The 27281-nt window shown below is 35.7% G+C and overlaps 1 protein-coding gene across 1 annotated transcript in view; it reads right to left on the reverse strand.

The window, feature by feature from the left end:
- The window catches only part of SLC16A7 (solute carrier family 16 member 7), an 82607-nt gene that overhangs the window by 24260 nt on the left and 31066 nt on the right, over positions 1–27281 (reverse strand). The window contains exon 2 of the mRNA XM_067314258.1: positions 5751–5993. Within this exon, the coding sequence (XP_067170359.1) occupies positions 5751–5964 (214 nt within the window). The 5' untranslated portion in view covers positions 5965–5993. The remainder of the gene's footprint in view (positions 1–5750; positions 5994–27281) is intronic.

A 27281-nucleotide genomic window follows, 5' to 3' on the forward strand; every position in this document is an offset into this window, starting at 1 on the left:
ACACAAAATAAGCATTCTTTTGTCAAAGTTTTACAAGCTGAATGAACATATCAAAGGCTTAAGTTTGTCCCTTGATATTTATCTTAAACAAACCCAAAGCTTTAGTCCCTTAGAAAATATATTTTATGATGCATTCTATTTATTATTGTTTGTCTTTGACCCATTACTTGAAACTAAGTGGGAGAGAAAAAAAAGAATCTTATTTGAGGATGAAGAAGCTGTTGATATTGATTACTTACAGAAATGCCTAACTATAAAAGCAACCTGGCCCTACATACCTAAAAGGACTATTTGAAAACAAATTATAAAAACATCTACAATAAGGGTGTTTTTTGCAACTTTCTTCCCATGTTCATTTTAAGAGTATTTTCTGAATAATTTTAGGGTAGGCCTGAGTGTTTAAAACAATCATTGCTGCTACAGAACACTGCCCTGCAAGGTACAGTTTTACTAAAACTGAAAGGTTACTAAATAATGTAAGAAGTGGCTGTATTACACTTCAGAGGCTTTATGAGGCTTCCTTAACATTCAGGTCTTCTTTTAAAAATGGAACTATTGTAAATTTATAGTATTTTTGTTACTCTTGATACTTCTTTTCTTGTACTTATCTCCATTTGTTAGTAAGACTCAAAATGTTCTGTTCTTATGTCACCTCATTATGACTTCTTTTTCTTTATCTGCAAGTCTCAAATTAACTGACATAGATGTTTTACATATATTTTAAGCTAAATGTGAAGTATTCCCTCATGCCCATGAGGCATTTGGAAAGTTGATAAGTTCTGCTCTCAAGGACACTCTAAATGAGGTTATTAAAATTCAACACATTGCATATTCCGATGGAGAAAAAACGTTTGTCCCTGACAACAAAGGACACAGGTCAATTCAAGAAAGCTTCTCAATCTCCTTACCCATGTCCACTCAATTCCTTGTGCCAGTATTTGCAAAATCAAAAAAAAAAAAAAAAAGTTACTGGGGAGGGAGAAAGTGTAGGAGCCTAAGTCCTGTCCAAAAGTAAAAAACCATAGCCATCTGTTGTTTGTGTTACATGGATTTTGCAACTGTCATTTCCACTGTGCACACCATTTCGTCTTCACAGCAATATCACTGAAACACCCACTGAGATAAAATCACAAATATTTTGAACATACCATATGATATGTTATTTTCCAAATTAATATTTGACAAAGTCACAAGGAGAACTTGTCTGTAGATTACTTTTGAGTTGTCACCTGAAAAATCCTTTAAGGGCCTGCTACTATATGAAAATAGTTCATCTGAAACTTGAATAACTTAAAAAATATAGAAAAAGAGGGAGGAAGCTACTAAATATTGTATTTTTAACTGTAAGAGTATTTTGAAAAACAGTCACTATTTACACTTATATAGCAGCTTTCATCAAAAAATGTCCCAAAGTGTTTTCAAATGATTTATTTAGAAAGATCATCCAGAATTTCTCTTTTGAGATTCAGACCAGCAAGACCGTCCCACATCTCACAGCTGGGTATTTCCCAAAGGATTTAAAAGCTCTCAAGCTAATCTGTAACCCAATATCACACCCAAAAAGTTATTTTTGAAATAAAACAAAATCAACTGAAATTGCCCTTGGAAAAATGATAGAAAAGAGTTAAACATGGGTAAGAAAGCCAAGTTTTTTGTTTTTTGTTGTTTTTTTTTCTCCCCTAAGGAATCTACAACACAGGTGATCCGTGTCTGAAATGAACAGACCTGTCACATGGCTTTCACGGCTGCCACTAAGGGCCCTATCAAACTTAAACTGAAAGCAATGAAAATGTTTTTACTAGAAATAGATTGAGCTTGGATAGGAATCTTTCTAATCACCCTTGGCTTGTTAATGCTGTGCAAAGTGAAAAGCGAAGGAAAAAGAGAAGAATGAACTGAAAGAACTTAAAGTCAAATATATTTGGTCTTTTTCTTAAATTCTTTAATTCTTTGGGTGTTGCATATATGTGCTCTATAAGTATATGTATGCATATATTAAATATATATATAAAAGTACATATATGCACACACATTTTAGATACATATGTGTACATACACACATGCAAACGAAAGCTGCCCTGTCCATTTAACTCAGCTATTTCCATCTTATCACAAATTCTGTCCTCCAGAAACAAAAGTTTGGTGGTCTCAGTCACAGTTCCTTGCGTGTAGAAGTCCGCCACAAAATCATCACCCTTAATTTAAAAAAATTGTCAGTCTCTGCTCAAGAGAGGCAGAAGACTGAGTTGCCACGGAGACTGAACTACTGCTCTTCTCCAGAGGATGATTCCTTCAAGCACCTGCTGAACAGGAGAGGCTGTCCAATACCTGTAACCTTGATCACATCACAGGATTTTGCTTTTTGGGATGGCTTTTAAGTAAACTCTAACAAACATATAGGAGACCAGAGGGGGAAAAAAGAGATAATCTGGGCTTACTGCTTGAGAAAACAAAAAACACCACTACCACCACAAAAAAAAAAAAAAAAAAAAAAAAAAAAACAGTATGAAAGTGCATATTACACCAGATTGAGAGGGGAAAAGAGTTTCATATTGATTTGATTTATCAGATTTGTCACCTCTGCTTATGCTTTCCTAACAGGGAGTATGCTGTGCTTGACCTATTTGCTGGAATTAACCAGGATTCCAGGAGACCATATGGATTGCCAGATGGTCTGCTACAATCTAATGCCATTTATTCTAAGTATGAAGTAAGTGATAAACATAATTAACATTCTTTTAGCTCCTTACTGGATGTCTTTTATTAGTTCCCTTTTTCTTTCTTTCTTTTTTTTTTTCAGGCCTTGAAAGGTAAGTTAATACCTTGTTACTGAAACACAGATGCCAGCTAATTACTGCAAGAGGCTGCAGCCTCCAAAGCAAAGAGCACCTGCACAGATTCTAACTTATTCACTGACCCCACTGCAATGATTAATAGGCTGAATGCTAAGCTCTAATGAGGGTGACAGATCTTAGATGTTTTCAGGTTACCTTAATTAGTAGTATGATGAACAGAGTGTTCATCACAGACATACGTATCACACTTCATTGTAAACAATGCACCTTGTACTCATGTTCTTAAAGCATATTTCACACTGCAGTACATCAAATGCTAAGGAATCAAACCACCTTCAGACAGTAAAAACAATGGAGTGATTTCCTTCAGAAATGTTCTTCCTGATAGGTATTTCATATTCTGCCAGTGATTGTCTAAAAGGCCTATTTTTTAGGAAGTGGTTCTAGAGAAGCTATGGCTTCAAAGAATGTTTATATAGGCCAGAGTCGCTCATTCTCAGCATTTTAAAGCCATGATTCTATAACAAGATATTCAGACAACTCTGCCTATTGTTCCTGTGCTGACAGTCTTTACAGTCAATGGGATAGGTGTTAGTATATCAAGAATGAATAGTAAACCATTTTGTAATTTTAATGTCAATGTACAGATGAAGTTAGTAAGCTAGCATTCATAATAGTGAAAGAAGTATTAGAGAACAGGCAGAAGTGCTGAGTGCTTTGTATTTTACATTAAATGTTGTGCACATTGAAACCAGTATATAAAAATGATCACAGCTGAACACCCTCTTGTTATCATCTATATTGTTAATAAAACTGGGGTGAACTTTGAGATTACAGAAATGGCATAAATTGCATGTTATTCAAAGATGAAAATTAAAGAACAGCAGCTGTGTTACAAAGAAAATCTTCTTTTACAAAATTAAGCTATGATTAGAAAAAGCAGTTAAAAAGTCAAGGTCAAAAGTCATAGAACAAGAAATGGTGAATTAAAATGACATTTTTTAACATCCGTACTCCTTCTTTATTCCAAACAGGTCCAGCACTCGTTCTGGGGCCTCCATAGGTACCCGTGTTTGCTTTACAGTACAAGCATGGGCACTATGTATGTGTCCTGAAGAAGCAGCTCCCGAAGAGAGGACATGAATGTGACATGCTTTCCGTGTGCACGACTGTCATGCGGACTGCCTTTGGAGGGCTTGCAGATAGGCAGTCCAGAAGTGCCTGGCAGGGTGCTAGTGAAGGACACTTGAGCACATGAAGTGCCACATATTCCAAAGGGACACACATTTCCAAGCTCATGGTATCCAAAAAAGCAAGTCTGGTTTGAGGGTGACATGCCCATAACATATAGTACAAATGCACCTGCTCTTTTACTCCACTCTTGAATGTATCATTCCAGGTTACCTCTTCATTTGGTGAATTTTCTCATGACTGTTGCTGCTTCTGTAAACTCCTTTATGATTCTCTACTAGCATATGAAAATAAAATGGGATCAAAATATCTGAACAGCAAGCTCTAACTGAAATTGACACCACTTCTCATGTTCTCTTTATAGGGTCTCTGTCTCTGCCAGCATAAGTGACTTTATCAGCTGATATAATCACAAAGAGTTTTCATTAGTTTGCTTCTAGTATCACTGATAACAAGATTTTATAACAAGATTTTGAAACTTTATTCTATATAAATAATAACAGCAACAGGTACTTACAGGGAGCAACTCAGGCAGCCTGAATCCCCTTCTTTATGCACCTACGTCTCTTCACTTACAGCTAAAGGAGTGAGGGTCATTCAGGTGCCAAAACTTAGGTAAGTTGAAATCAGGGTAAGCGTTTTCTATGCTAAAGACTTCATGCTTCATTTAATAGATTAAGTTTACTGGACCTGACAACATTGTACTTCATTATTATACAGATTAAAGATACTGTACCTGGATGTGCTACTGCCACAGTGTTTTCAGAATATATATATGTGTGTACGTGTATGTGTGTCTGTGTATTTAATGGCTCCATCATTGCCAGTGTCCTGAGATGTTCCAAGTGGGTATCTCATAACTTTCAAAGAAAGGTCATTAAACTACAATGTCAGATCTATTGCCTGAAATAACCTCCTATCCAGACCTCTGGACCGCCTGCAAAACTGGTTTGCCTAAGTAGCAGCTAGCTCCTACTAATACTTTACAAAATATCCCAAATGAATGAAGAAACAAAGCAGAATTTAACAGTTAGTCCTCGAGGCTGAGAAACACAAAAGCTGCTGTGGTAGGTTTATTACACTTAGTACTTTAAACTAGTTTTATGCTTTAAAATCCTTTTCCATCTGTCTTGATCTTCCTCCAAGAAGAAAATTGTCTGAGAATATTTGCTCACTGTTCATTTCGGGCCCAAAAAGAGGACTATATACTATGCTCAGTTGTCATACAGATGGCATACATGAAATGTGGCTCTCAACCTAAACAGAAAGTAACCATAGGATTTTATTTTAGGACAAATAAGGACAAGATATGAAACACTTGCCTATAGAGGATTATCTGTGGCAGACTGCAGGACCCTCACTGTCATAATACTAATTTTATGTATTTAAATTCCATCATATGATCTATTGAAAGACCTGACTGAGGCAGCGGAAACTGAGCAAATGTGCCCGTAGTCCTAGGAGAAGTTACCTGGACATTACTTTGTTGGAAAATGTGGTTCTCAGAAACTGTGAATTAAGGTCAAAATTGCTAAATAGAATTAGGTAGAACAAACAGAAAGACCTAAGGGGAAAATGAAGAGGAAGAGAATATCAACACAGTTTTGAAAGGGAAAGTAAACACTAATGATGATACAGTAAGAAAGTGTGTAGTTTGGTAAATCCATCAGGCAATAATGAAAAAAATCAAGTAATAATTAACTTTTAGTGCTTTAAGACCATTCAAAAAAGTTATAGATTTTGCCAATTTCACAAATGTCTTACCTCCTGCATACATGACAGCCAACATTATCGATGATATCCAAGCTATCTCACTATATGATGTGTGGAAGATTTCCTGTATTTCTTTGAAGAACACTGTGATGGCTTTGGGGAATGCATAGGAAAATCCAATGGAGATAAAAGCCCCAAAGACCACAACCCATCCCCAGCCTCCATCTGGAGGTGGGTACTGTGGCGCTGTTACTGCTGGTGGCATTTTCGGTCTAGGACTCCTTCCCAAAGAGGCTGAAAAAGAAGAGCAGAAACAGTGTTTCAAATAATTTCCCTTTTGTCTTTATCAAACTGCTGTATTCAGTCACCAACCTCATGGATTACAAAGTGTCCTCAGGGCACAGAACCAACTCCCAGCTTACACGGGACCACAGAGTGTAAATACTTTTTGTTTAGAAACAAAATTTGGCGGCAAAAAAAGCTTATGTGGCAAGAATCCTTCAAGAGTCTTATTCTGTACGTTATAACTATTACATATCACTGATCTCAGTCACTGAAGTTGTATTTTGCAATTAGTCACTTACTGGGAAGTGACACATCTGTGTGTGTAAATTTATGTAGCTGTATTGTCTTCAATGTGGATTTAGCACAGGTATGAAACAGAATAAAGCTGGAAATCAGCCTTGCAGCAAACAGTGACAAAAAGTTACAATGTACTATTCCTAAATGCCATTTTACTTGCAACATTTACAAATACTGCAGCAAAATCATCAGCAAGGAGTTCCTGACAGCGTTTTATCACATGCTATCAGTATCCAATTGTTGATCATTGTTGAAAGCTCTTCCTTTTCTCATGAGAACATTTAAAAAGCAAGTTTTAAACTGAGATTTAAAATCCCCTGTTAATCCATAATAAAATATATAAAAAATATTACAATTCCTTACTGTACACATATTTTTAAAATTTCAGTCTGCATATTAGCTTATGTTGTTTTTGCTTATAGGAACAGGGTGGATGCTGATAGTATATTTTTACTCTATTTTCACACATTAAATGATGTCAGGAAATCATTCACTGATTACCTCACAGACTTTCCACAGCTCTCTCCTTATTTATAATTTGCTACAGCAGAGGCCTCCAAAGTGATATCTTACAGACCTGCTGAGAGGTGCAACCAAGAAATTCAGGGAGCTCAAGAAACCATAGGTAATTCACATAAAACTCCTGAACTCCTGAAATGAGTTTTATATTATCATTCTGACATCTAAAAACTTAAGCTTACTACATTCTGCATTACCTTTTTAAAAAACCTGTAGTAGTGAGAAACTGCTTTGCAATTCTGAGATTTTTCCACTATAAAATCCTCTTATTCTTAAAACACAAAGCTGGAGTCCACCTGTGTTTTCTTCTGCGTGTTCCAGCCTACACAGGCAGCATGAACTGAAAATTCCACCCTCCTCTCTGTTTCTTTCCTGGGCATTTTTGGCAACTTATTACACTCGACTGGTCTCCTGCTATACCAGTATCCAAATCTGTGGACCATAACAGTATGTGGGTTTCCATTATGCTTATGCTTACCAGTGAGTCTCCGTGTGATTTTTCCATGCCACTTATGGCACATTCCAGTTTGCAATAGCAAACTGCATGAGTGGTGGGAGTGATATGATTGCCTTAACAAAAACTAAAAAATTAACTGTGTCAGCTTATATTAATCTCTCAGGAGAGTGCCTGGAGTACTCTCAGGGTAAATGGCATGTAGTACTGCATATAATATATACCACAAAACTAGCAAAGTGTTGCTTTTAAGATTAACTATCATTAGGTTAACCCTGTGATAGAAATCCACTGTATTTCGGATTCTCCACTTTACTGAAGCTGATTGTAAACATCACCCTTATAATGGCAGACCTCTGCCAGGTGGGTAAATAAACCACAAAGACAACTGGCTTCTATGCAAGGTTAAAAAAATCCCAGAAAATTTGGCTTCTGTATGATATCATACAGATCTGCTGCTGGCAGGAATAGGTATCTCTTGCTCAGTACATAGAGAACATAACTCTTTTCATATCCATGTCCAGAAAAAAACCTCTGGCCTGTTTTCTGTTCCTGCTAATCCTGCTCTCAGCTTAATATTAGTCCATTGATTTACATCAGTGAGGGAAAATCTGGGCCTGTCACTGGAAGAAGATGAACAAGAAGAGATAATTCTGGTTGCTGAGACTTAACTTTGGCAAAGCAGTTAAATCTTGGTTGATCTTTGCTGAACAAGGACACATTTGAAAGAAGAGAATCTCAAAAAGCCTGTTGTACCTTATAACACACATACCAAATATTGATTGCTTTCACAAACACAACTATACAAATTGGCATGAAAAGTGGAACACTTTTTCTGTGGGTTAATCAAGTGATGGTGAACAACAAAGATTTCTATTGATCCAGAAAACAGTTGCTTTGCTGATCTAAGAAAACTTTTGGTTATCTCCTAAAAATGTTAACTATTATTTTCCTATATTTCAAAGATTCAAGCATAAAGTTTTGCATAGTCATATGACAATACTTTTATCCTTACTATAAGTTTAATTAATGCCACACAATATCAAAGTATTGCTTTCCATAAAAATGGAAAGTGACTATCAATTTACTGAAAAAGTACTCCATTTCCAAAAAAATAATATACAACCATTTTGAAAAATCGCTACCACCACATTAGTCAGAAAATTGTTCTTGAAGGACTAAAACATCACTTCTTTGGGAAGACCCCATTACAATTGTTTCTTTATGGGCGTAGAACAGGCTGTGACAGTTAACACTTTCCTCTCTTTAAAAGCTTCACAGTTAACTCAGGGTGTGTTAGGGAAAACAGAAAAGGAGCATTGGCTGCTCCTATGCTTTAGCATCTACAAACTGCTGCAAAGCTCACTGCATAACCAGCTTGTAGCACTGCTACAGTAAAAGATTGTGTGTTAACTTACACTAGACATTACATTGTCACAAAGCAGAGTCTGGATCATCACATCTCACACCTCCTGTTGATCCTACAGAGTACAGTTAATAATAGCTTCCATGATATTCCTTTATGATCTGGATAGCCAATTTTAGCTCCAGTTAATAAAAGGTGAAAAGGAAAAAAAATAAATACATGTTTGCACTGAGAGGAACTAAATATTCATTATGTCATAAATGTCAAGTCCAACATCTCAAACATCCCACACCTGCTCAGGAGCTAAAAGCAACTTTCTCCTATTAAATCTTCACTTAATCTCCCTGAAACTGAACTCCTCCCAGAGCAGTCTAGCACAATAATATCCCTAGCTCTAGTTTGAGCCTAACTGGTAGGATTTGGATAGTAGGGGGAGTATACAGACAAGGGCAAAAACTACTAGCAGCCAAAATAAAATAGCATTTTGAATGAGTGGATATAAATGCTGACAAGGGAAGAGATGGAAGAGAGAGGAATGAAGCACTGACAAGCAAAATGTCTTTTCAGAGCTCTCAGAGCATTTTATGATCTTTGAAGAAAGAAAGGAATATAGTAAAAGATACAAAAACAGGCATATGTGAGCAAGGGTCTAATTGCCTCTTTTTTTCATTTGAAGGGCATAGTGCCAGAGGGGGAAAAAAAAAAATGCAAGCAGCACTTGCGTAAATAAAGGTCACCACCAGTGTGTTTAAACAGTCATGTGAGCTCCATCATGTGCTTAGAGCTAGAAAGTGAGTACTACTCATACCTATGCTTTTATAGGCAAGTAATGGGTGAAGAATGCTGCTTGCCATCCACACAGAGAAGAAACAGAGGAATAGCGACTGAAGCTCTTCCTGAGTGATCCCATCAATCTCACTTCTCTCTGTCGCTACAGAGAGGTTGCTCAGCTTTTCCATACCCTGCATCAGCCTGTGCACAAGGATTCTTTCTCCTAAGTTCCTTCTAGTTCCCCTGTATAAATCTCATTTATGTAAGCAGTGAGCAAGAACACAGCTTGCTGTACTGGGAACTGCATGTATCTACTAATGAAGAGTAGGAGAGAAAGATGGTAAGAGGACACTTTGAAAAATCTAATATGCAATATTTTTATTATATAGGTTTCTGTTTGCACACTGGACTGAAAGAGAGGAAAGAAGAAAAAAGAAGCAAAGAAAAAAGAAAGAAAAAAGGAAAAGGAAAGATAAAAAGAAAAAGGAAAGAAAAAGAGTGAAAGAAAGAGAGAGAGACTGAAGCAACAAGGTCAAACTAAGAGCAAATGCTATAGACAAATAATGTATCTTGATAACATGCACTGTAGACTTCAGTCAGTCATGATCAACCTGTTCAGATTGCTCTCGTACCAGTGCTCCATTAATATTCTGGAGTTGCCAGCTGCCAAAATCAGCTACAAATACAACAGCTTGTCAAAGAATATTCTGAAAAGGGGGTAGGTCTCATGTTTACAGATACTCTGATTTTACCAGGAGTTTTATTTTTGTTTCTCTGCAAACATTAGAGTAAACATTTCCTTTCCTACTTGCATTGCATCTGCCTTGTCCTCAATATACCCCATGAACCCTTGACTCAGCAGCCATTAGTCTACAGCATAAAATAGCTGGTATGTGAAAAATCTGTCTGTAGTTGCTTTAGAATAGTAGGAATATTTGGCATGTGTGCACTGTATTCCAGATCCACATCGTAAGTCAAGGAGACAAAGAGCTTGGCAAATTTGAACAAATTTAGTTTCATAATATCCCTGTAAGATGATTCAGAATTATCATCCACTTTCAGACATGGGAAATAAATATAATAACAGGTTAAATAACTTGACTAAGTCTTGTAGCAAATCAGTGGCAGAGTTGGGATGTGGACTAGTGTCTAAGTAAACTGTGAGTTATTACTGAGATTTTTAAGTACATGTGGGATTTAGGAGCTCATTAACTAACAAATACAGATTAATTGTACTGCTTAATACTGGAGTTAGAAGCACAGGTGGGGTAGAACTTTTTGCTTTATAGGTTTGAATAGTTCTGCTGCTCTACCTTAACCCTAATGAATATTAATTACATTGCTATCTTTGAAAGCAATGACTGTGTGATAGCATTAGCAAAACAATGAGCTATATAAGAATTAAACTTCTTGAAATACAGAAGAAAAAGAGCCTTCCTTAAAAGCTGCAAAAATTTAAATTTTCTTATTTTTTATAAACAGCTCTTTAACAGGTTCCAGGCAGGATATCCTTATAGTAGATATCACCAAATAGTATTGCCTCTTGTACTCTTACAAGCTATTCTCATTATCTTCTAAGCAGCAGTCAGTATTTAAAGAAAAAAATGTCTTATTAGTTTTGTGAGATGGGCTTGCTGTGGCTAGGGATTTTGTTGTGGGGAAAGAGAGGATGCAGAAAGACTCTGACTGAAGGGCTCAAGAGAGCTCGTTCTCTGCTCTGATCTCTAACTACTCAGTTGTGAGGCAAAGTAGCTCCTAATGAGCACCAGTATCCAGCCTTAAGGAACCGGCTAATTTTCCTGAAACAGGATGACTGGCTACATTTTGTCTGAATGTCTGTATTCGCAGACTGAGGTGGAGACTGTGGTAAGTGAAACACAGGCGTATTAAAGAAATACTCAGAATCTGATTTTATTTCATCTTTGCCACCAGGGTCTAACCTGCAGGATAAACATACCCTCTCTGAGAACAAAATCGGCAAAATGTGCCCAGGCTATCTAGCATTTCAGAAAGCCACTGGTCTTTGTAAAGTTTCTCCAACTTGCTCTGGACTGACAGGGCTGTGTCTGTGAATACTTTCCAGACATGTACGTGACAATAAAATATACTATATGACATATATAGTATACTATATTAATTTATGTTTATGGGGCTTATGTTACAATTTATTATTTTTGATAAAAGTCTAAGCAAATCTAAAAAAACCCCCAACAAAAACGTTCATTAGCTTTACTTGATTTTAAAGTCTATTTCACTTCAGTCTTTCATAGCAAAACATCAAACACTACTGAAATATTTTCCCACAGGTATTTTAAGTATAAAGTTATATCTTATTGAGAAAAAACAAAGATAAAAGTTTTTTGTTTTTTTTTGTCTTGAAGAGGGAATGAAGGGACTCTTTCTAAAACTCACATCTATGAAACAAACATGAAATTATTCAACCCATCAATAATTTATAGTTAAGAATCAATATTGTAATATGCTTCTCATTCCACTGAAGCAGTAACAAGACAAGTATGTGCTTGAAAACCGTGTGGGAAATTAATATCTCCTCACGCATCCAAAGCAGGCATATTAACAACATTCTTCCAAACGCCTCGAAGATTAGCAGAGGCAGGCTCTGTAGAGGGAGGCAGGAGGAAGGGAAAGGCACATGCTGTAAAATAAAAATAAATGAACAATGAAAATCCCTTTCTTCTTACGGTTTGGTGCTGTAATTGGCTGATGCTTAGTCACAGCATCAGCTGTGTAGATAATTGGGTGTAAAAGCAAAAACTGTTTGCTGAGTTAAACACGGATGATTACAAATGTGAGTTCCTGATATCTGTGGGAATAACAAAAGGTGTAATTCACCTTTACCAAGAAGACTGGCGTAAAGGCTCATTTCAAGTTATTACTTATTCCTTAAGGACACAAAATAGGATTACTGAGACCGAAGTGAGTCCTGCGCTGTAAGATATTGACTATAAAAAGCAAAAATTCACTCTGAGAGTGTAATTAAAATCCTGTGCACACTAAGGTCCCATTTCATCAGTGTTTAAACAGAGGCTGAAGATTATTACCATTAAGTAAGCCACTAAAGTCATATTTTTTACAGAACTGTAACCTCCATCTGAAAAAAATGATATTGAAACTAGTGTTGTGATGCCATTGAAATCACATTTGGGGCATTAGACTCGATGTTGACCTGGCTTACTGGTTTACTCACTTTCAGTGACTGCTGATTCAGGAGTCAGATGACTAATACAATAACTTGTCAGAACTAATGCTAATGCATCATTTATAATTCCTTGGAATTTTGTCTGGTTTTTGTTTGCTTGTTTGTTTGTTTTTAACTTCACATGTTGTGGTGACGCATTCTCCTGGGAAACCATAATTGAAACTTTTGAAAACTGTTCTGTCTTCTCAGTCACAGCCAAGGGTTGGACTTCCATTCATCCTGTCTTCTGGCCTTATGGTTCCTGACTTTAAGAGAAATCTAAATGCCTAGCTTACTCTGGATGACTAAAGGCCTAGATGACTAAATCTAAGTGAAATGAATTCCAACCAAGGTGATTGCAATTCTGTTTCAATTACTTCAAGAAAGCAGTCAATAGAATATCTAGTCCAGAGAATTTGGCACCCCACACAAATTGGAGTGCACTGAAATGAAATGTTGTTGGCTAAATTGAAAATGTCAGTGATCCAGTCTGAAGAATTAGCCAGTTTTAATAATAAGTTGATCGAGGTTGATTACAAATTCCCTACACTTGAAAAAAAACCCTCAAACTAATCAACCTTTCCAAAAAAAACCCCCAAACCCAAACCCCAAACTAGTTTTAATAAGCTCAGCCAACCTCATTCTTTATAGCTCAAAGTGTTGACTGCCTGCACTGCAAGAATACTGATACACTTATTTATTTTCAACCACTGCTACCATACTTTAATTTCTAGGAGTACTCCATCACCTTTAATTATTATAGTTACCAGCTTTATTACCTGTTCTATAAGCTTACCACTGCAACCCTTTACGGACCAGTTTTGAACTACTGACAGTATAAGCCTTCTCAGCATTCAGCTTCTTTGACACTCACACTGTATGAATGTTAATAACAAAGAAGAATATCCAGAGTAACTGAAATGACTTCAAGTAATCTGGAGTTATATGTTTGATATATACTTTTAAGAGTTCCGATGTTTGGAGGGAGGGAAATTATATTTTCATTTATTTATAATATTTTATAAATGGAAGAGCTAAGGTTTCTAGTCAGTGTTAATGGAGCTATCTGCACAGTTGCTGCATGTTGCTCAAGAAATAAATAACATAATCTTTCCAAAGCAGCAGATTTTCCATTATCAATAATAACAGATATTCATTTTAATATCACTCTCTCAATACTAAGCTCCAGAAAAAGCTAGTCTATTCTTTGTGCAATTAGCTACAGTTTTCACAAAGCAGAAATTTCATGTTTCAGAATCAGAATTCATATCTTTCTACATACAACTGTAATTTGAAAGTGGCAATATTTAATCTATTTATTGCTGCAGATAATATTCACATCTGTCTATCAGTTTAGTGTTTGTTTCTATGAAGATGCATTAGATTCCAATTCAAAATCTGCTGACATAAATTTCCGTAAATGCTACTGAAGATACTCTGTCCTCATAGCAGTGCTCTGAGATTAGAATCCAACCCCTGGCTGTCTTCTGTGCTTCAGCACTTATGACTCAGTGAGCTTTCTGCATATGTCCTACCAGTGGCCTAAACCCGGGCATGGAAGTATTATCTCACACATACTGAGAAAATATTTTTCTTCTGTGCTCATGCAGCATATGGCTCCCATGGGTGGAAATAGTTACTAATGTTTAAGTCTCAGTGAAAACTACTTAGATTATATAATAGGAAGTAAACTGATCTAGATTCTGTTCCTAAGAACATATGACTGGAATCAAATAACAAGTCAAGGCTGGAAAATAATTCCAAGCTACAAAACCTTATCCAGGGTTGATACTTCAAATATTCCTGCCAGTTTGGAAACTATTACTGGTTTAAGAAATATTTTCTATATTATTAATAAAATGGGAAAAGTTGGTAATGCTTCTGATGATATAGAAACTTTTAAAAGTATGAGCTGGGAGATCTAAAGAATTATGTGCCTTAAAGTGTCAGCAAAACTACAGTAAGTTGTGCACTATATTAAAAAAAAAAAAAGAAAGAAAGAACTAGGCAAAAACAAAATGAACAGAACCATCAAAACTTACAATGAGGAAAATACCTTTTAGAAGAAATTACTTTGAAACTATTATAGCTTGGAAAAGCCGGAGAAGTCATAAGTCAGAAGCTGTTTGATTAATGTAGATTTTAAATGCTTTGTGAGAGCTGAGAGTGTGAGCCATCTATTTGTATGAAAATAGAATTAAAAACGTACAGATAATACAAAATGAAAAATCAAATCAATACAGCTGTGCCCATAAAGGCTTGATCTGTGAGTTCTTTCTGTCTGTGAAGGTTAAAATGTGAGCCACTGATTCCCAGCACAATACAGCCAAAAGAAAAATTAATCCAGAGATCATTCAAAAATTACTAAAACATATTAGTCCAGCAAAAAAGAATGAAAATAAGTATTTCATCCATGTGCCTTAACAGAACTTAGCAGAGATGGAAACTTTGTATACATTTATAAAGAATTGATTTGAGAGCTCAGTCAGTGTGGCCTCATAAAACTAAGTGCAAGAACTCTAAAAATGTCAACACATTTTCTTACAGTCATAGTTTACCTGAGAGTTTGCTCGAGCTGGAGACATTAACTGCCATTTAAAAAAATCTTACAACCAGTCACTCCAACGGCTCTGAAAAAGCAAAACTCTAGAGCAAGGTACACTGCTCACTACAAGTGCCTCTGGTTCCCTGGAAGGCAACAGGAATGCCCCTTGATCTCCTGAAGACTATGCTTGCAAACACACAAATAGCACGCTAACACATCGCTCACGTTTGGGGCCATGCAGGGGCCATCCTTCAAGACGCATTTCTTGGCATTTCTTTTGTACAGAAATCAGATTTTTCAGAGCATCTTGAGGACTCTGCAGGGGTAGGTAACATCTCCTACCACCTAGCAGTACTAAAGTAGACATATATGGAGCTCATTTAAGTTTTAGCCTTTCTTCTGTTGGTATTTATACTGACGAAAGATTGTAAAAGAAGTTTGATTTTTATTTGATAGCACAAGACTTGAAACAGACAGCTACACAAACGGGGAGGTACATATTTGCATGGCACAGTGTGGCACAGCTCTTGATGGCTAGCAGGAGCGCAGGAGCCATGTTAGCTCAGTATCCCACCTAGGCAACTTAATTCTACTCAGGTATCACTGCTCTGTGCTATGTAAAATAAGTACATGTATGATGTTTATTTGTCCAGTCTGGAACATGATGATAAAAAAATCTATTTGAAGTATGTACCAAAACTAATATAATTTAGGCAATGACAAGGTTTTAGCATAAACAAATACAGGGAAGGAAGAACTTATGATTGTATTTGATTTTCGTGGGAAGGAAGGGGATGTTTAATTGCAACCTTACTATGTACTTTGTCCAAGTGTTAATAAGCTGACCTACTGATATATATACAAAGAAACTTTAAAGACCAAGACAGTTTAATCAAATTCTAATGTGTATTCCACCACCCATTGTGAGAAACTGGACATGGGGAGATCAAAAACCTCTCTTGTCTATTATGGAGGACATTTTTTGCTATCACAGTACATTCCTCCCAAAAAGCATATCACACTGCTGTACCTCTCTTAGAGAAGAAGAGTCTTGCTGTAGTTCTACAGTGCTGCAACTAAAATAATCTTTGAATAATTTGCCACAAACTCTAGAATTCATCAGGAGTCTAATATTAATCATACTGTTTATAGTTGTATCATTTTTAACATTTTATTCTGCAATTTGTTAAATCCTGATAGAATGCCCAGAATATATGCGTGAAGACTGTGGTCCTGATCTAGCATAGTGTCATTGAAAAGTTGTTGGATGCTAGTAGACACAAAGAGACATTGGGAGGTGGCCAGCCACTGAAGGATGCAAGAGAAGGGCTAAATAATTCTGAAATTCCTCCCCTCTCACACTGACATAAGGAACTGTTGAAGACTCTAGAAATCAAATATTTATTCTTCCATATTTGAATCTCCCATTATAGATTTTCCATTTAGCCCAGCACTGTGTGTTTATCTTATATAACAGCCTATTTCCCTACCTTAGAGTGGTGTGCTCTTTGCAACTTTTTCTTTTCCAGAGTGCAAGTCTTTCGATTAGAATTTATCAACTTTATTAGCCTGTTATGAAAGTGGTCCTTTCAAACATTCGGACAAAAGGAGCTCCTTTTCTTAGTACAAATGGACACCTAAAACAGACCACTGGCTATAACTGTAATTTGTACCCAAAAAGCAGACCCGCAAATTGAATTCCTGAAGTGCAGCAGCCTGGTAATTATGTGATATGAACTTGCTATTGCAATTGTTCTGTTTTATCTGATAAATTACTGATTTTTGGCAGAGAATATGATCAGGGAATAACACTGCTTTATTATCAAAAGCAACACGACAAACCCACAATGAGATGAACATTTGTTGACATATGCTAGACTTTAGAACTTATCTCAAGTACCAAAGTGCTTTGCTCTGCACAACCCTTCCTTGCCAAAAGCAAAAGCAGAGGATCATGAATATTAGCTTTTATTTTTCTATATCATTACAAGAAAAGCTTTATACTTTAGATTGTTCTCCTGTTCCATGTGATAACATATTGTAAAGCAAGTCTCTCTCATCATTATTGAGACTGCAGATCAAAAACTTCAAATCCTCAAACTTCCACTATAATAGCTGCAGGAGAAACAGCAGTACAGGTTACATAAATGTGTAGGAAATGAGACATGAAATATAAAGATATCTCTAGTATTTGCATGCTTCTAATTAGCAAAAGGGCACTGTGAAAATATTCACACAAGAAACCAGGTAAATCATATTTACCTGGAAGCTTAATAAATCAAGAGCAAACCATATTGAATGTAGGGCACTAGGCACATCAATCTATGCAATGACTCTGTTGTCACTTTCAGGATAGAAGTTTAATCAGTTCAGAAGCAAAAAGTCATGAGTCACGTTTTTCCTAGTGACAAACAAGATACATACACACAGTGGGCTGTGTATTTGCTTTATTGCTTTATAATTTCCTCTGAAGGTCACCTTATACACAAAAATAAGAGTTCAGCAGAATTTTTTACATGTAAAATTGTTCATAATGTATAAAAATATGTACAGTGCACTCCACATAGCTGTTTTTTGTCTTGATAACAAAACAAAGAGGCAGCAGTGGAGTTTTACAATTCTCAAGGTTTTTTCTTGAGAATGAAATACAATGCTGGGATTCACAGCCTAAGAGCATTATAGACCACTGAAAATTATTCTTTCTGTCTTCAAGGCAATAGCACTTTTTTTTATACACAAAACTCCCAACTTTGGAGTATGTATCTTTTCATAAAACCATTAAAGACATACTGTTGACTTATTTGTGTTGAAGTCTTAAACCATAATCCTACATAAGTATGCACAGACTTTTGCTTTCACATACAGCCCAACTGATTTCAGTGGGGCTCAGTTTGAGGGCCTGAACTACAAATCCATATTTCTAATTGTCATTTAACTAGAGCCTTCCTCAGTCAATAGCTGCAGATGAAACGACGATAGCCTTCTGGGATGACTGGATTTTAGTAAGCATTTTTTCTTCACAGATTCTTTTCCTAACACACTTTCAGTATCTCCTTTCACTCTCAAAATATTACCAGATATACTGTTTGGTCTTCCTCAGTGGAGATTATACTTATTTTGATCTGTTTGATTCAAGCACAGCATTTTTGTTCTGTTCAACCTTAGTTTTATGCTTCCCTTTTCATGAAATTTTGTATTTTGTATATTAAGCATCAGATTTGCTTGTTTTTCTTTTTCTTTTTCTTTTTCTTTTTCTTTTTCTTTTTTGTAAGTTATGTAGGGTGAGATTCATCTTTTCAGTCAACAAAATGTTTATACTAAGTGACAAAGTTTGGGTAAAACAAACTCTGCCCTAACTAACCCCAAATAAATTTGAATGGCCTTCACATGTAGAAATAATTAATTGCCTCAAAAGCTTCCTCTCTAAAATGCTACATACACTTACTGCAACATTTACATGACAAAAGAACTCATATGATGAAAAAACAAACCTAAGCTGCATTTTTGTACTTGTGCATCTCAGAAAATGCTGTTATGTATGTATGTTATGTAGGTGATAGTGTCTACAAAATGCAATTTGAATGTACAGAATTTTTCACTTGCCCATTGTGGAGAAATGTGTGACTGGTCTACAGAATAGAACTGAATGTGGAAAAATGCAACACTGATAAACTTTGATTTTTTGGGCCTTACTTTGCCAACACGATGGGGAAATGAGAAAGGACAGAGTGACTGAATGTACAGGCATACCTCAGAAATATTGCGGGTTCAGTTCCAGATCACCGTCATAAAGCAAATATCGCAATAAAGTGAGTCACATGAATTTTTTGGTTTCCCAGTGCATATAAAAGTTATGTTTACACCATATTGTAGTCTGTTAAGTGTGCAATAGCATTAAGTCTAAAAAAACCAATGTACAAAATGTGACACAGAGACACGAAGTGAGCACACGCTGTTGGAAAAATGGCGCTGATAGACTTGTTTGATGCAGGGTTGCCCCAAACCTTCAATTTGTAAAAAAAGCAACATCTGCGAAGCGCAATAAAGCAAAGCGCAATAAAACAAGGTATGCCTGTACCTGTTCAGGTTTCTTGAGCAAATACCAGAGTGCAAAAGGATGAAGCAAATAGTGCTGTTTTCATCTCTAAAGCTTAAGTGAAGCTATGACTCATCTTTGCAAAATAAAATGTGATTTTGAGGAGGAGCACATGAGACACTGTCTAGCTCTGGAGATTTATGAGTTATTCAATTGTCTCTGGCTTCTATCTGTTACGTATCAGACCTGAAGCTGCCTTAGAAATTTAGCTGCATTCTATAAATTCATGAATACATTTATAGTGCTAAAAACATGTACACAATAAAACAGCTATTATTGTTATCTACAATGCTATGAATATTGTTAATGCTAACTTAACACAAATAACTGTTTAATTCTCCATTAATCTAAACAAAATCTTGAACTTTTCTAGCAACATTCCTAAATAAGAATATTGTAGAATATTTTCATATGCTATTTCAGATATCTTGACAATTATTTAAATGAAAATGACATTGTAATGCAAAGATGATGTACAAATTCTCTATGAAAAAGAATCAAATATCTTCTGATGTATGCTATTTCAGTCATAATTCTGGAAGAGATGGAGTGGTGATTCTGTACATTACAGTCTGCCAATTCAATAAAACAGCAGAAAAATAATAGAATAAAATGCCAAAAGATCATTCAAAATTGTGAACTGACTTAGAAATAGTAATGATGTTGATATGAGCTAGATAATAAGGTTGTACTTCTGCCACCTCCATAATTACATAGGGGAAGATAACTCACATATCTCACACGCAGTATATATCTACAAAACTTTATAATGCTGATATATGTGTAGTTGCACCTTACTTTAAGAAAATGCTTTCTTTTGCCTGTTAACACAGCAAAGCACTCATTGATTTGCTCTGATATATCATACATACCTGCTCTGATGTGAAACAATGTAATATTACTCTAACATATGCTGCCATGTAACTACAAAAGCATTGTTAATCACCAATAACGCACTTGAAATAGAGCGCTTACTTGAGGAAAGCAAAGCAAAGCAGTGATTGCTCTAGGGCACACAGGCACTGGGGAACTGACATAAAATAGCTGCTATACAATCCCAGATGGAGTTTTTACCCTTATAAATATCAACAAACCACTATTCAAAATATTTATAGTATTATTATATCCATTCTTAGATATTAGACTTCACGAAGAATACTACATATGATTAATTTAACTATAACAACCAGTTGTTCAGACCTGCCAAAGACCTCATCTTGTCTACTTAAAGGATCCTAATGGGAGTAAAACTCGAGTTATCTAGAACAATCAAGACTGAGACATTTCTGAGCAGGCCAAAACCCAGAATTTTAGAATCTTGAAACAATTAGGAAAATAAATTTAATGGCCTTCAAGATCAGGCAGCAGCCGTCTGAGATTCTAACTACTGAAGTTTGGGATTTAGAGGCTTATATTCCTTTCTGCATCAAATTTTATTGTATTAGATTAAGGGATGATAAGAACTGGCCAAATATATTTTCCTTCATTTACAAATAGTGGAAAGAATCTATCATGGAAAGTTCAGTCTACAAGGCAAATAGCAATCAAGGCCATTTTTTAGGGTCATGAAAAGCTCTCAGTTTAACTGCTTATATACAATCAATTCTGTTAGCTTTACTTTATCCATTAAAAGAATTCAATGATGAGTGGGGCTTTTGTAGACTGTATTGTCTATTGGCTTCTTCTATTCTCTTTCAGTCTTCAGTGTGAGAGAACTAGGTATGTTTCTCAATGGCAAGGTCTTTAACACTGTATTATTTTCGCCCTTGAAAACTGCCTTTTGCACAAGTCAATGTCAAAATCTATTTAATCTATCTGCATTTTCAAGTGTTTATCACTGTGGTGCTGTACTTGAGTGGTGTAAAGATTAAAAAGCAACAGGCAGGCTGCCTGCAGGTAGGCAGTAAAATTTATGTGCTTTGAGTACTGTGATACCATGAAGTATCTCTGGAACAATCAAGAGAGACAAAAAAGATTAGGCAACTGCACAAAACTTTCTAAAATGAGAGTGGTAGTACAGGTTGAACCCCAAATTTCAAAAAAGATATTTATTTAATTTTTAATTCATAATAAGTTCAATATGATTTTAAACTACAAACTGTGGGAAAGCATCAAAGGCTCTTTTATGCAAGTAAACTTAAAATTAAATTATAAAAATATCCTGGTGCTTTTTAGTAATTTAGGTCATAATGTCCAAAAACATTCCATACAATAAAAAGTGGGGAAAAAAACCTGAATGCAATGAGAGAAAGGTTCATTCAGAAACATTCTTCCTCCTTTCTTTCTCTCTTTCCAAAAAAAAAAAAAAAATCATTAATAGATCTTTAATTGCAACTTTCTGATTTGGTCTAGCACTCTCATTTGAGATTTATGGATGCATATATTTTGCAGAAGAAACAATAATGAGTCTTTTTTAGCAAGAAAAGAGACAAAAAGCATTAAAAAAATTTCAGTTGAGCTGAATTTTTAGTGATATAGATCTCATAAAAGATTAAAGCCAATGTTTCAGACTTTACAAAAATATTCTGCTTTGTATTCAGTATAAACTTGGCAATTTCAATGCCAGTCACATTTTTTACTAAGAGTGAATGAAGCCTAGTAGTAGTGTTAATTATGTGATAGCAACAGTCTCTCTACAGTTCATCCCAGTTATTTCTCTAACCAAGACAAAGAGATGTATCTTTTTTTTATTATTCTGAAGTCCACAGATTCCATCTTCAGGAGGCCAAGTGGGAATCCAATGTCCAAACTCTTCTACTGAAAAAGTATGATATCTTGATTTTGAAAATTCTAAATCATTATGTAGCAGTAACTTCCTCCTTTTAGTTGTTGCAGATGAAAGAGGTGATCTGTAAAACACTCACTATTCACCCGCCAACATAAGGATTTAGAGGAGAAATTAAGGTCAATGACAACTTTGGTGTTATACATCACTTAGCTGAAATCATATACATACACAAATTCCATACATTGTGCTCTAGCCAAATTATTATCTATTTGTATTCTGCAGCACACACGAGTGTTTGTTAAAAGAAACAGGAAGAGGAGGGCAAACAGCCTATTTTCCATGCCAAAGTATAATTCCCTCGTAAGAACGAAAAAGCTGCCCTAACAATGCAGGAAAGCATACTGAAGAATCACAATGCCATGCATAATATTTCTTGAAGCCTCAGTCGTATTTGTCATCTATTCTACCTTCTGTACTCGTCACACTCATCTTCTTCTTTGTCCTCTATTTTTCTAATAATGTAATATCTGTGCTCACACCAAACGATATAGCAGGAGGACTTAATTGAGATTTCAGAGAAAATATTTGGCATCACAGCAGAAAAAGGTCACCTTTTAGCCTTGTGACTAGAGGTTTTGGTTCACCCTCATTGACCCTGCCTGCACTTATACTCTGTGTTAAGCCATGCAAGAATATGGGGACGACTATTATGCAAGAAAATGTAGGCACACTCACGTTAACCACATACACCTGTTATAAAATAAGCAATCAGCTCTCCCTTCTCAGTGGGATTTGCTTCACTTTATGGCCATTTAGTTTCCTCTTCCCTTTTGTTCTTTTTCAGTCAATTCAGAAAAAAAAAAATCTGCATTTTCACACAAAAAATAAGGTATGTTTCTTTTGCACAGTATAGCACAACCACAGGTATTTTAATAAACTATCCATGGCTTACTATCAACAAAAAATTAGTACACTGTGACAACCAGGAATCCTTGAAAACTTTAACACTTCCAAATTGAATGTGTTCTGAATCTCTTCTGGAAAGATAGGAGCTGCTATTTATCCTTAATGAGACTGATGGCAGAACAGAACACTTCCTAATGTTTGAGCTTTTGAAAATACATTTTTAAAACACAAAAATTACAAATGAATATAAATTAATAAAATTGCAAATTAATCCAAAAATTCCAGATTTTTTTTGAGTTGTTCTGACTGGCTGAGGCTGATCCAATAGCTATATTTGCAGTGATTTCAATAGAAGTCAGAAAAGCACCTTGAAATAAACAGCTGCAATTATGGAACTTCAGTTTATAATTATTAGTAATAAGTAAATAAGTATAACTATACTTACAGAACTACTTGTTCACACTTTCTAAAAGTACAAACAAATATTTCAAAAGATCTTTATTTAGCTCTGGTAGTGAATAGATGGATATACTTAGAGTGCAGAGAGTATCACCCTGCTCTTTTTCCGATAGCCATTCTCCCCTCACATGACCAATGTAGCATGCTTCCGTGGTTCTGGGAAAGCACTAGCACACTGCACAATTTTCAACTGTGAAATCATTCAACAGATTTTGGAAAGGACGTATATCTGGGCCAAACTGCTGGTTTCTATTTGACAGAACTTATCAACAAAGAATTTCACAGAGCTGTTGCAGTTTTGTTCTTCATCAGGGTGTCTGATTAAACAATATTTTAAGGAGCATGCAACATAATTTCTATTTTTTGTCACTGTCTTCTAACTCTTTAGCTTGTTCCCTGCACCCAGCACATACGCAGTTGTCTCTTTGCAGTGATCAGATTCATTATTTCCTGAAACAGATACGGTTGCATGGGCTTGATCCTACATAGGTTCCCCTTTAAAGATCACTGCTAGCCCATAAAGAGTACTGTCAGCACAGCGAAGATCAGGTACAATGAAGAAAACTCAGCAGCAAAAAAGGCTTTTATCTTAGAAAAGACATTCAAATCCTGAATCAAACTACAGGGGGAGGACAGAGGAGTTTTCTAACTAGCACTCAGGGGATAGGGATAACTTCTGTAAACCTTTGTCTTCCCCTCAATTTTTGAGGTTTTACACATAGAAAAAAAATAATGACTCTCTATTCTTGGAACAAAATTATGTAAAAATTTCCACAGGTCTCTTTAATAGCAGTTTCCAATGACTAAATGAAAATTAAATTGTTTTTTTTGGTTTGTTTTTCCCCCATTGTGTCTCTGAGACAAAAGTCATATGAAATATTAATGTTGATGCCAAAGTAGTTAAAGATATCGATTGATGTAGTTGAAAAAAAAAATTGTGTTACTAAAACCCTAAAAATTAGTTTTCCAGACTCATTCTCTCTTTGAGGCATGTCAGTCTCACCTGTGCATGCAAATAAAAAAGAAAGCAGTTCTAGAAAAAGAGAATATTCTCAATAGTTCAGTTTTAAATTAGGACTCGGAGAAGAAGACTTTTAAATGTGACCAGTGATTTTATGCATCTCAGTTCCTTAATAATCAACTCATGCCACGACACAAAGGCCTCACTTTCAGAAACCGTAGAAAGCTTACGCTGTGCAGAGTAACACAGTATAATAATTATGATGTAAGGCAAAGGGAATCTGGTTCTGTGTATGCAAGGCATCAAGCAAGTCTCTCATGCAGAAACTTATACTAACAAAATTCAGTGTATTTTGAAAGCAGAAACTGGGATACAGACATTTGCATCTCAATAGCTCCCAGCATCATCTGATCCCAAACATTATGTGAGCTGTAGGGCTTATGAGGGACTTCTGATTATTTACGTGTTGGTTATCCAGACTGTGAATTAATGCTGCCTAGACCTGGCATATTTCTGCCTGAGATTTTCCGGGCAGAAATATCAGCATCTGTTTTATGTGACAAAGAAACAGCAAGCCTAAACAACTGAACTGCAAGAGATCACTGTGCATCCACGATAGACATATTTGAGATTTCTGGATAATTGTTAAAAGTCCTAAAATTATGACTCAAAAAGTTTTCCAGATGAGAAACAAGGACCTGTCCATCAGAATATAAATATCTGATAGATGTACTCAACTAAGTCGTAACACAGCTGGGACAAAATACACAAATGAACTTTTCCTCTGTCTATTCTAATATCCTGTATAATATTTACATGTTTCATGTTATCAGCTGAGTTTTTATTTTCTTTTGGTAATCCCATTTACCCTCACTCATCCTTACTTCCTCAGTCACATAACTGTCTGCATGATGATATACATTATAAATAGCATCTAGAAAGAACCATTTTTGCACTTATATAAGTTTACATTTCTTACAATTTCTTTTTCTGGAGCCGCAAAAGAATCTTATTTAGAAATTATCTATTATTACAGAGTTCATTAGGCAATAATAGAGCATATTTTCCATAAACATTTCAAATCCCAATGGCACATCTTTTCCCCAAAATGTTAAAAGAAAGTTCTAGCTATACTAGGAATAAATGGAAATAACTGAGAACAATCAGCTGATGAGCTAGAAAAAGAAACAGACAATAGTTTCAGATCCTTCAAAGTTTATCCTGTCAAACCTTACAGGTCTGAGGACCAAGCAGTACTTACTTAAAGTTTTATTCCACTCCCCCTCAGAAATAATCTTATGTTTTACAAAACTTGTTTCTGGACTCAAGCTACAAAACCCTCTGCTACTACTTGAAATGAGTGACTAATGGTCCATAAAAACTGACAAGGAAGTACATTTTATACGAACAGAGTAACTTGCTGAATCACCCTCAGCTAGCTGAATCCAAATAAATGAACCAAGTCATTCCATACTATGTCAAAGCTAAAGCACAGTTTTCCTACTTGCATGGTATGCCTGTGACAAATACAACTTGAGGTTTCCAACAACAGACATGCTGTTATTATGGCAACTGTACATAGTAATAAAAGAAACCTTGTTAAAGTCACAGATGACAAAAGTTGAAAGGAAAAACATGGTGCTTAACTGCTTTCCAGAAGTTGGGCCTACTATGAGTCTTTCAAATATTTCCATGACTGTTTCTGAATCTATAGGTTCCGCAGCAAAAAATATTTTTTTATTAGTATTACAGGTGTATGCACAGGATGGTAGATGACGAAATGAGAATTTTGTAAAGCAGGCTTTAGACTAGAATAATGTATTGATCTTTGACTATTATATTGTGATAGCATCAATCCATTACCTTTAATGAACTCCATCCATATTTACAGGACATAGGAAAGAAACAAAGTTGGTTCTCTATTCACAAAGATGTTAGGATGCTGAAAAGCAGCAAAAAGGTGGATGTGTCTTTGAGATTTCCCTATTGTTTAAATAAGTAAGGCACTTCTGGTTATTAATATGAAGAATGTGAACTCATGGGAAGAAGGAGATATGAAGGGGAAAAATAAAGCATAGGATTTTAAAAGATGAAATTCAGCAATAAAAAAATGGAGGAAATGTGCTGATATAACAACAGGTAAGTTCTGGAGCAATATGAAAGTAATGCAATGTATTCTTTTTTAATTATAACATTATAAGATTTTTCCCCAGCATCTCTTCCCAGAAGTGCTGTCTATGGAAATATGAGGATTTTCTGGAAATCTGGAATGATGGAGAAGCCTTTTCAGCTCTGATTAAGCTCAATCACATATCTATACTGCTCAAGTAGTGCAACAGAAAAGACCAAGAAGTGGCTAAATGGCTAGTGGCTAAACGGCTAAGTTGCTAAAAAAGCTAGGCACTTTTGACTCATGCGACAGGTTAAGAAAAATATTCTTTCCAGTTCATCCCATATTCAATATATTTCAGAAACTGTAGTACTCACAGTGACAGAATAAGTAATGCTCAGAAGGTGAACAAGGTTATATTCAAATACTATCCTCCTAAAAAATGAGGAAATAATGGAAACAAGCCTTCCTGTGAATATCTCTCCCTAACCTGCCATTTTAGACACTGAGCTATTTTAGAGGCCAAGGTGTAGCTCACCAGTTTGAAATTACCCATAGATTCATCAGCCAATGCTTTATTTTGTCTGATATGCCATATATGTGGACATGAGGATATGGACATCAGGATATTCTGTGCTTTATGCTAAAATCTCATGTTTTGTAGAAAAAGCAAATTACATACCTCTTTTCATATCTGCTTTATCAGATACCCACACACTGGGCTGTCACGCATCTAGAAAAATAGTTATTATATGTGAACACACCATACATCCAACATAAACTTGACTCTTGCTGGATTCTCTTACTGCATGCGCGATACAGAACCACTTGTCACACCCCCAGCTCATCTGTCTCGAATCACAGATGCCTCCAAACAAAAATTTGC

The sequence above is a fragment of the Apteryx mantelli genome, chromosome 1 (assembly GCF_036417845.1).
Source record: "Apteryx mantelli isolate bAptMan1 chromosome 1, bAptMan1.hap1, whole genome shotgun sequence".
NCBI lineage: Eukaryota > Metazoa > Chordata > Aves > Apterygiformes > Apterygidae > Apteryx > Apteryx mantelli.